General features: G+C 30.6%; 1 protein-coding gene across 1 annotated transcript; it reads left to right on the plus strand.

Moving 5' to 3' along the window:
• Nucleotides 1-4,392: 4,392 nt before the first annotated feature.
• LOC106323437 (beta-glucosidase 46-like) lies at nucleotides 4,393-10,708 on the plus strand. The gene is made up of 12 exons (XM_013761563.1): nucleotides 4,393-4,588; nucleotides 4,680-4,749; nucleotides 6,126-6,184; nucleotides 6,320-6,395; nucleotides 8,387-8,461; nucleotides 8,821-8,908; nucleotides 8,979-9,231; nucleotides 9,312-9,427; nucleotides 9,523-9,781; nucleotides 9,888-9,990; nucleotides 10,068-10,176; nucleotides 10,319-10,708. Exons 1-12 carry the CDS (start codon nucleotides 4,442-4,444, stop codon nucleotides 10,515-10,517), a joined length of 1,554 nt encoding a protein of 517 aa, XP_013617017.1. The 5' UTR covers nucleotides 4,393-4,441; the 3' UTR covers nucleotides 10,518-10,708.
• Nucleotides 10,709-11,475: the final 767 nt, after the last annotated feature.

The raw sequence follows: 11,475 nt of genomic DNA on the forward strand, positions 1-11,475 counted from the left end.
TCTAAATATAGATTTCTATTATGGAAGAAATATAGAAATAGAGATTCTGTTCAAATATATTCCTAATAGATGAATATTATATTTTCTTCTATTTATAGAGAAATTCTATTTTCTGTTGATATAGAGATATTATATAGCATTCTTCCATAAATAAATAAAATGTAGTATTTCTATTATAGGAGCACAGTAAAGTGTAAAATATAAATTGATATTTTGTAGCTGAAATCTCTATTTTGTAGATATGTTAGAAATGTTTTAAGAGTATCCCAAAAACGAATTTATTTTAAGATTTGGCAAAACTTCAAATTTAAGGCTTGATGGTATTTTTCTCTAAAAACAAAATTTTTTATTGAACCTTAAGTTTTTTTTTTTTTACACTTTCAGTCTTACTATTGATCAAAACTAGTTAAATATAAAATATATGATAAAATCCCGTTTATGATATTTTCATGAAACTATTCAATCTAAAGATGAAATACTTATATGCAGAATTTATTAACAACTATGACTTTCCATTAAGCCGAATTGATACAGATGAATTTTGGGAGATTTTGGATATTTTAAATAAAATTTACATAAATTATTATAATATTTTAAATTTATATATGATAGTAAAATTATACAATATATGTAAAATTTTATGAAATGTGAAATTATAAGGATTTAAATGATAAAAAAGATTGATAAGATTATTTGAAAGAGATATAAGTGTAAGGACTTAAAAGTATGGAATCTCAAATATAAGGTTTTAAATAGCGAAACAATATATTTGAGGTTTCACTACTCAAAACTTTAAAATTTAAATTTTTAAGGTTGTTTTTGAGTAAAAAAATATTTTATTTGAAATTATAACGTTGCTTTTTGAGATGTTTTAAAGATGCACTGGTTAATCTCTTGTAAAGTTTATTTCCAATTAACAAAAAATGAAGGAAAAAAGAAGAAGAAGTAAAAGTAAAGGAGGAAAGAGAAGGAAAAAGTCTCTACAATGAGGTTTTGATAAACTGGTTTAATACATGTCAACATTTTAGCTAATGCCATTTTCTAAAATGTTAAACTTTATCACTAATTAAGAAATTCAGAGAATCTCTTAGCATTGCTGATACTCTTATGTTCTCGGAAATTTAAAATTCATGGAAGCAATAAAAATATAAGGGGTGTATTTTAGACTAAACATGAGTATCTTAAGATAATTAAGCGATGGTGAGATATTTATAAGAGTTAGTACATTACAACCAGATAACACCATAAGTTATTTTACTAATGCATATTAAGTCGTTAAACAATCTAAAGAAAAAGACACACGAACAAATGATTACATAAATATTATATCAACAAACGGGGTCGGGCTCAACAATTACATATAGAAATGATTGCGTGGTTGATGATTTCCTTTCGTATGTCCACGAAAAAGATCGTTTCTAGGTAAGTAGAAGTCAACTTCTTTGGCATACAATGATATAAACTACTATATAACTTTTGTGTTTATAAAACTCACTTTGATGATTTAAGTAACGTGAACAGAATGTTCAAGGGGCAGAAATTGCCCTTTAATAGAGCATGCCACATAATTGGTTAAACGTGGAATAACTCAAAACGAAATCAAGTGAACGAAGCAGATCGTCAATGCCAAGGATGTCATAGGCATGAAAAATTCATGCTTATTTATCAACTTCACAATTTAATTTTTTTTAATATGATTTTATTTTTAAATTATCGTATGGACTCCATCGCAGATGTCTCTTAATTAATCTCTACATTTTATAAATTCCTGGAAAAGTAAACATAAATTGTGGATTGAAGAACAAAAAAGCTATAGCGAGTTGAAAAAGAGGAAGAAGATGCTTTTAACCAAATCTATTAGTATCATCACTTTTTCTCTCGTTTTTATCATCTTTCTTGCAGTATACACAACGTTGTTCTACAGCGTTTGTTCAGACACTGGAAACAGCAAAAGAAGTAAGTTCAGATACGAAAGTTACAACGATAGCTATGAAGCTAGGAGCAGCCAGGTCACTAATCCTATCCTCAGCCGCCGCAACACCAACCCCTTTACCAAACCGGTCAAAGTTCTCTGCCGCACCACCACTTCGTGTTTAAAATCGTAAGTTGTATTTTTACTTTTATTTATCTTTGAATTATATTTAGATCTCTCTAATCTTAGCATGTTTCCAAGAAATTCAAATCAATTATACGACATGTGTTGATATGATTAGTCGTTAATTTAATTGTGGACTTTTAATTATCCAATTCCGTAGAATCGGGCAGGTCAAATGAAATTAGTGGCCTTAGGCTCCGAATGATTGAGTGGTACGGGACGACCGGTACAACTGTAGTGCGGTTCTAACAGTTATAAAAACGTATAGATATAGTATATGTAAAGATTTTTGTTACTGTTAACTGCGGTGCGACACGGGTTAAAACATTTGAAGCCTTAATCAATAAGCAAAATTATGGTCCCTTCCCTTCCATATTTTTAAATTGCATTTAACACTAAGTAATGAATATACTATTGTTATTAGATTAAGATCCGCGCCTTGCACGGGATGAATATTATATATATATATATATATATATATATATATAAATATAAATTATTTTATGTATTTTATGTATTTTATGTTTTTATATATTATGAAATATTGACTAATTAAAAAGTCAGTAACTATTACGTATATAATTAAATTGGGACGAACATAATAAATTTTATTAATCCAAACAATATTTTTTTCTATTTGATATGGTATATAATTAAATATAAATGATATTAAAATATATATAGTATATATTTTCATTAATATTTATTAATTTATGCTACTCATATGTTTTTTTATCATTTGTATCTTTTATAGCCAAAAATTTAAATTACTGATAACAAAAATTTTATTGTGGGATTAATAGTTTTACTAATTAATATTTTTTTTAAAAAATAAGCTGTTAATATTTGTTCAAAGCTTTTATCAAAAATATATTTTTTAAAGTAAATTTCTAAATTAAAATATTTTATGTATTTTTATATGGTATATATTTTAATTTAAAACGATATATATATATCTTCTAGTCTTTATACTTGTTAAATGAGATTTTATACTTATATGATTTTGTAATCATTTGTATCTTGTCATAACCAAAATTTTAACAGTATTAATAATTTATAGTCGTTTTAAAATTAGTAATTTATAGTCGTTTTAACATTAAAAAAACATATTCAGAAAAATATTAAGTTTTATTGGTTAATATGGCTGTTTAATTTATTTTAATAGTAAAATTAAGCAAATATGATAGAAGATACACTAATTGTTATCAAATTTTTATTATTCAAAATCAACAATTATCATATATACTTTAGCCACATTAGACAATTCCGTAATTTTTATTTAAGAAAATAATGAAGAATATTAATATTAAATTTATGGTTAGTTTAATAGAAAAGTTATTATATATTTAGATGGATCAACATATTTCTCTAATGATTCCAAGAATCATCGTAGTGATGACACGTGACTACAAAAAATGTTGTAGTGCTTCTCAATTAATATATAAAGAATATTAAGTTTTATAATATGGTTAATATAATTGTTTAATTTATTTTAATAGTAAAATTAAACAAATATGATAGAAGATACACTAATTGTTATCAAATTTTTATTATTCAAAATCATTAATTGTCATATATACTTTAGTCACATTAGGCAATTTCGTAATTTTTATTTAAGAAAATAATGAAGAACATTAATAATAAATTTATGGTTAGTTTAATAAAAAGTTTATTATATATTTAGATGAATCAACCTATTTTTTTAATGATTTTAAGAATTATACTAGTGATGACACGTAGTTACAAAAAACTGTTCTAGTAATTCTCAATTAATATACAAAGGATAAAAGAGTTGCTACATTAATTAAATGCGCACTTATAACGTTATAATGAAAAAAAATGTTTTAAGTTTGGTGAGACATTTTTAATTGTACTTGTTTTCCTTGTGAGGTCCATCCTTTGACATTTTCTTTCTAAATAAATCACATATCGAAATTAATACATTAGGAAAACGAGTAAGGGATTAACGGAGTTATGCGGAGTTGTTATAGGCGTACAAGTTCATATTTTAAAAATCACATATCGATGATAAACATACCTTTTTAGTTATAATATGTAAAAGTATGAAAGGAAGTTGACAAAAAGTAAAAGGAAAATGAGAGGATATATAATATTTGGTATTATATATTTGTAAATAAATTGATGTATAGCCTATGATAAGTAATAGTTTCGAATATATTCAGTAGGTCGAAATTGGAGACTTTTTGAATATGTTAGATAAGAGTACACCAAATCTCAATCATGCAGCCAAAATATTCTACAATTTTCTTATAAATAAAGACACATAGATAAGCGTACACTACAATAAATCGAAGAATATAAACAAACACACAAGAGAAGAAAAAAATGAAAAGTTTTGCCAACGTAACTCTATTTTTATTACAAAGCTTCTTGTTTCCTCTTTACAGTTCATCTCTTCATCAAACTTCTCCAGATAATTCATCTCCATTTCCTTCTGATTTCCTCTTTGGCACATCATCTTCTGCTTATCAGGTACTTCCCTTTTCTTCTTTTGTATTTTTCAATTGAAATTTTTTTTTTTTTCCTTTATACTTTTGTTATGTTTTTATCTGTATGTATTCAGTATGAAGGTGCGTACTTAACCGATGGAAAAGGTTTGAACAATTGGGATGTCTTTAGCCATGAAAAACCTGGTATGCATGTGTTTATCTGGATTAGTTTTGCATATGTTCGATCTGAAGGAAAGTAGAAACTAAACTTTTTTTTTTGACAAAAAAAAATTAATTTTTATAGGAAAAAGAAAGAAACTAAACAACCTATTCGATTTTGATTTAGTTTTTTTTTTTTTGACAAATATGTTTTGGTTTAAATTAGCTACACGAACAATTTTTAAAATGAAATAGTGACAGGGTTCAAATTTTGTTCGATTTCTCATGTGTTGTTTTTTTTTAACAACTAAAATTTATTTATTACTTAGATTGTAAACAAATTACATAACTATATATACAATAATGAAAAATACCAAATAAAATAACTAAAATAAACGGGGTTCTCATGTGTTGTTTATATGTTATTTTGTATCTTCGACAGTCCGTAGAAAATGTGGACAGGAAGCAAATTATAATTATGGGCCTGTTTATTAAAAATAAAACACGTACAAACTAATTATTATAGTCTAAAAAGGTTTGAGAACCTCTCACCATTTATTAGCATTTTAGCAGTATATCTTGTTTCACCAACTACGCTATTGAAGATTTTACACAAATCATAGCCGAAATTTTCCTTAAAGCGTCCGGAAGTATGTTTATGCCGCTTCTGCCCAAGGCCGCCATATACGCAGAGCCGTGCCTCTGTTATGAAAAATGAAGCGTTCGCCTAGGCAGCGTTTTTTTTATAAACTTAATATGGCATCTTTTGTTTTTGATTAAAACATTTTTAATTAAGTATACTAATTTTACTCCTAAATAAGAGAAGATATCTATGTATAGTGTATGGATTTATGTTATAGTAATTTGGATAAGCTAAATATGGGTTGGGTAAAGAAAGTAATAAAAGATTGATTCTTATGGTCTTATGGATTTCTAATGACATTTTCGTAGTTTTATTAGTAGAATACCTAGATAATATTTTTAAATAGAAAAACTGACAATAATAGAAAATAAGATAAAAATATGATGAAGTAAAATTGGTTATTTTTCCATTAAAACGATTTCTAGATATTAAAAATAAAAGTTTAGTCATCAATTTGCATAATAAGAATAGGATAAATTATGTTTAGAATGAATGTTGTATCTTGTCCGTGTTTTTCATCTGTGACAATAGTATTTAATTTTATACAAATTAAGACATTTTATTTTCAACCGCTTATGTTCGTTATGAATGCTTGCACGGCTCTGCATATACGTTTACGTATGGATGCATAGCATATTTAAATTTACTGATAGTTACAATTATATTCTAATTTCTGTCGGCGTTATCGTTTTTTAAATCAGGTGTCTATTCCTTTTTCTGTGCACCTTTGCACTAACCCGTGTTTCTTCCATTGACAATATTTTATGGTAAAATGCAGGGGATATATTGGACGGGGGCAATGGAGATATAGCTGTTGATCAATATAATCGATTTATGGTTAATTAACTTTCGTATAATAATTCGAGAACAAAATATATATATTGCGGAAAATAATAACTTGAGAACAAAGCATATATATATTGCGAAAACGTATTGAATTTAGTTTAACTTATTCACCTTTTATGCTTACAGGAGGATATCCAATCAATGAATTATCTTGGCGTCAACAGTTACAGATTTTCAATTTCTTGGTCAAGAGTCTTACCTAGTAAGTCTTTAATTTCTAAATAAGGGTTCTAATTAATAATTAAACAGTTGTTTTTTTTTTGTTTACCATCAAACGACATTCATACACGAGATATCAGTAAGGGCAGTTTTATTTTGGTTAGGAATATCGACATTTCTAACAAACGAGGAACATGATTTTTGGTCTGAAATTCCTCAATTAAAGAAAAACAATTGTTTTTTTTTTATCACAAACTTACTTTCATTCATACTCAAACTTCATCACTACAATAGATAGAGGGAATTATCCATCCTCTTTGGCCATAAACATAGCATACAACACATAAATAAACTAAGCAAGATAGGTCTTCAATCGAAGATGACAGCGAATTCAAGACGGTGCTTGAATGCGTTGAGAGAACCTTCACGACAAAGTCGAACAGCAGAAGAATAGTCACATAGTGTAACGTTAAGGTCCAGACCTCATCAACGAGAAAAATCGAAGTAATCTCGTTTGCATCTTCAGGTCCCGTGGAGACCGCTATGCAAGATAACAAAACGTTGAGGAAACTGAAGCAGACGCTGAGCAACGAGACCGAGGGAACTCCTCTTTCTATGGAAAGAAGATATGGTGGTAACAGTTTCTCCTCAAAGGAGGAGAATGATCGAATGAGGACCGAGCCCGGTAAACCCTCTGGTAACTTTTTCCAACAGGAAAGGTATAAGCTTGTACTACGCGGAGGAGGGAATCCCGTAAATCCACCGGAATTCTCTGCCTGTACTACGCGGAGGAGGGAATCTCGCAAATCTACCGGAATTCTCTACGTAACTGACCCAATCACCAAACGACATAACATGTCGAATCAAATTTTCTTCTACAGATTTAGGTCCTTGCAGGTAAATTGTTGGGCTAACAAGCTCAAATCTACAGATGGGCCAAGCCCAAATATAAAAAGATATCACCTCGATAAGTGCTGTCAGCATGGGCCGGATTACAAAGGATTTGGGCCATTCGTCGGCGCCATGAAAGAGGTCGCCGGTAGAGCTTCGCCAGAGCGGAAACGAACCGCCGTCTAGGAGAATCGACGGGAGGGAGAAGAGCATCACTTTACGGCATGTAGGAAATGAAAGGATACCGAAGAACTTCGGATCTGTACCCGTGAAGCTTCTAGATCTGACGCCGGTTTGAAGAATAGGAACAACCCGCAATGGTTTGTGGGAATCAAGTCTCACCGGACACGAGGGGCTTGAGTTCGTCGTTTGATATCGATGCTCCGATAACAATTGAACGGCTTGGACATAGTGCACATTGTGACTTGTCTGACGGCGAACAGAAGGAGATACGCCGGCCTTTGAATCCGAAGACCGAAGCATTGCGGTGGCGAGAGAATCCTCTCGACTCATCGCTGGAGTAAAGATTAGTCAGAAGGAAAGGACCACCGGAAGAAGCACAACAAAGAGTCCTCGTCTTCGTCGTACCGTCTGTCGAGTTCGCCTTCCTCCCACTATCCAAATAACACGAGCAAATAAACAATACATAGAACAGTGAAGCAGGACCACAAGAGTGAAGGAGAGGAGTAGCTTTGTCGAGAAGGCCCAGCGCCGGCGAGATGCGCCGTTGCCGGCGCCGAGGTAAATAGATCTGGTTTGTGTCTCGGGCACCGTGCCTGGGAGAGTCTTACGGAAATTAGTTTTCTATTTTAGAAAAACAATTGTTAGACTTGTTATTTCCGACATCTAATTACATTATAAACTGGGAGAAGATACAATTTCATGATATATTGCGGGTGATAACCATGTTGGAGGAAAAATACAGCTCAAATAAAATGAATGTTCTTTTTGGACAAAATAGAACGTATTATTCATTGAGCCTCATTTTAGCAAGGCATGAAATGAGCTAGCTAGTCAACTGAATCACGGGTTACATGTAAAAAAAAAGATAGAAACTTTAATATTTTTGTTTGGCATTACTGGTATATAAAAAGCTTGTTATCTTAATTAACAAGAAACAAACCTTTGCATTTATAAATACAGAAGGGAGACTTGGAGGCATAAACCATTTGGGCATAGAGCATTACAACAGGTTGATCGACGCTCTCATTAGAAATGGTAATAATTACCCTATTTTTAATATATATATTATTGATAAATTAAATATAATATATTTTTTATTCGAAAATAAGTTGTTTTCGAAAATTTTGTGTTAACCTTAATTTTAAAACTGTTTGACGAATTATATTTTATAAGTTTTTTACTTTATTAAAAAATGTTTGACTAATTATATTTTATAAAATATTAAGATAGATTGAATCATTTTAGTAATATTTTTGAAGAAGTATTTTTAATCTTTATGTATTTTAAACCTAAATATCATATATTTTGAAATAGGGTGACTAATATTCAATAGAATGTTTTTACAAAAAAAAAATATATTCTATAGAACTGATTTTTCATGTAAACGTTTCCAGGGATTACACCATTTGTGACGTTGAACCATTTCGACTATCCTCAAGAACTTGAGAACCGATTTAAAAGCTGGTTAAGCCCTGAGATGCAGTGAGTAACTAAAGTCTCTAGTCGATTAAACCATAGTACCTAAAACTAATTCTTCAATTATTTTTACTAGGAAAGAGTTCGGGTACTTGGCTGATACATGTTTCAAACATTTTGGAGACCGAGTTAAACACTGGATCACGATAAACGAACCAAATCAACAAATAATCTTAAGCTATCTAAAGGGCATATTTCCACCAAACCGGTGCTCCATGCCGTTTGGAAATTGTAGTCAGGGGAATTCAGAAACTGAGCCTTTTATAGCTGCGCATAACACAATCCTCGCACACGCAAAGGCGGTTCAAATATACCAAACTAAATATAAGGTAATAAAACGCTCCAATATGTATATATTTTAGCTATTTTGCATGTGTTATATCAACATACATTCATGATGTGTTTGTAGAAAGAACAAAAGGGAAGCATCGGCATTGTGGTACAAACATCATGGTTTGAACCCATAAGCGATTCCACTGCTGATAAAAATGCTGCAGAGAGAGCTCAGTCGTTTTATTCGAACTGGTATGTTGTGTGATTAGATGACAAAAAAAATTCATAAAAAATATGTATTATTCACATACTCATGTTTCCTTATATATTGTGCACTAAAATAACAGGATTCTAGATCCCGTTGTATATGGGAAATATCCTAAAGAAATGGTGAATCTACTTGGATCAGCTTTACCGAAATTTTCCAGAAAGGAAATAAAGAACCTTAAAAGATATAAATCAGATTTTTTGGGTATTAATCACTATACAAGTTACTTCATCCAGGATTGTTTGATTTCTGCTTGTAATTCTGGAGATGGAGCTTCTAGAAGTGAAGGATTCGCACTGAAATTAATCCAGAAAGGCAATATTTCAGTCGGAGAAGTTGTAAGTACATTTGTATTTATACTTCCAAAATCAATTATTGGACTACCTAGTATATACAGTGTTTTATAACACTAGTTTTGATTCTTTCATTTTTTGCGATTGATAGACCGACGTAAGTTGGTTGAACATTGATCCTGAAGGATTCAGGAAGATGTTGAATTATCTAACAGATAGATACCCAAACATACCAATGTTCATCACCGAAAACGGTACAATACATCAAGATTTTTCAGTTATATTCATGTTTTTGGAATGTATTTTAAGCAATTACCATCATGTTGTACAGGTCTCGGAGAGTTACAAAAACCAGAGACAACTGTAAAAGAACTACTAAATGATACAAAAAGGGTACGCTATTTGAGTGGATATTTGGATGCTTTGAAGACAGCAATGAGGTACCCTCACTATAGTTAGTCAGTCCTTAAGCCAATTCTGACATTCTCAAGGGAACTTAATTTACTATATAGATACTGAAATAAAAAATAAAATATTACCAATTACTAATTAATTATAAGGTAATTGTAAACTCTTTTGTAGGGATGGAGCAAATGTGAAAGGATATTTTGCATGGTCACTATTAGATAATTTTGAATGGTTGTACGGATACAAGCTTCGCTTTGGGATATACCACGTTGATTACACAACTCTCAAAAGAACACCGAAGCAATCAGCGTATTGGTACAAGAACTTCATTGAAAACCACATGCGTACAAGAGATCTCGCAGATAAAAAATGAAGATGTCAAAACTAGGAAAGATTTAGTAAAATCTTATGATTATTAATTCTTTTGGAATGTGTCTTGCGTTTGTTATATATGTATAACGAGTGTTCTCCCAATCTTGCACAACAATTTTATTACAACGATTATTGTACATGAATATGTGGGGTATACATAAATTATATGGAAAATATAACAATAAAAAATCAGCTCCCCCATATCTTACAGCTGAACTTTTAAATATTATTTGATTTTCTTTTGAATATTTAAATGGTCGAATATTTGAGCACTTGGTTTTTGAGTTCCGTAAAGGATCAGCCAGTCATCCTCCTGTATAAGACTCTTATGATTTCTATTGTAAAATCTACCCAATACCAAAATATAGATTTGTCTTAAATTAACCCTAATAATTCTTTAGAAAAAAAAGAAAAAAACTCTAATCTTGATCCATGCTTTCTTAGGCTCGTATGGATGCAACTCCACCAATTGATCTTCTTTAGCGTTAATGTTTCACCTTGAAGATTCTTTTGATGGAGAGAGATCAAATCTCTATTTCCCTCTAACTCTCATTGATATTGTTTTTCTCACGTTAAAGTTACAAATGGGGAACATGTGGCTTTTATATATTTTTGTTAATAGTTGTGATGGACCTGATGGTAATGGTTGTGATGGTTCATGACAATTACCATAACCCTTTTCCTACGTGACCACCATTTACATGTATATATAGCATCATCTTTATGTAGTTAATAGTAATTAATAATTTACTGACTGCAAATGCTATACACATATATAGAAACAATTAAGAAAGACATTTATACCAAAATTAGGTACGGAAAGAAGGTTATCCTCGGAACCAAGTGGTTTTTGCCTAGTGGTAAAGGGGCTCCAGCTGGAGCTTCCGCCATGGGTTTGATTCTCCTTGGCCACCCATAGACGCATTAAGTGGTAAGAAAACCCAGATTTCGATGGACCT

The sequence above is a fragment of the Brassica oleracea genome, chromosome C1 (genome assembly GCF_000695525.1).
Source record: "Brassica oleracea var. oleracea cultivar TO1000 chromosome C1, BOL, whole genome shotgun sequence".
Taxonomy (NCBI): domain Eukaryota; kingdom Viridiplantae; phylum Streptophyta; class Magnoliopsida; order Brassicales; family Brassicaceae; genus Brassica; species Brassica oleracea.

Excerpts from the sequence above, each read along its gene's own strand:
- LOC106323437 (XM_013761563.1), top strand. The coding sequence starts at position 4,442 with ATGAAAAGTTTTGCCAACGTAACTCTATTTTTATTACAAAGCTTCTTG. Across the intron at positions 6,396-8,386 it reads TTGGTCAAGAGTCTTACCTA|AAGGGAGACTTGGAGGCATA; the intron begins GTAAGTCTTTAA and ends TTATAAATACAG. Across the intron at positions 9,428-9,522 it reads CAGTCGTTTTATTCGAACTG|GATTCTAGATCCCGTTGTAT; the intron begins GTATGTTGTGTG and ends CTAAAATAACAG.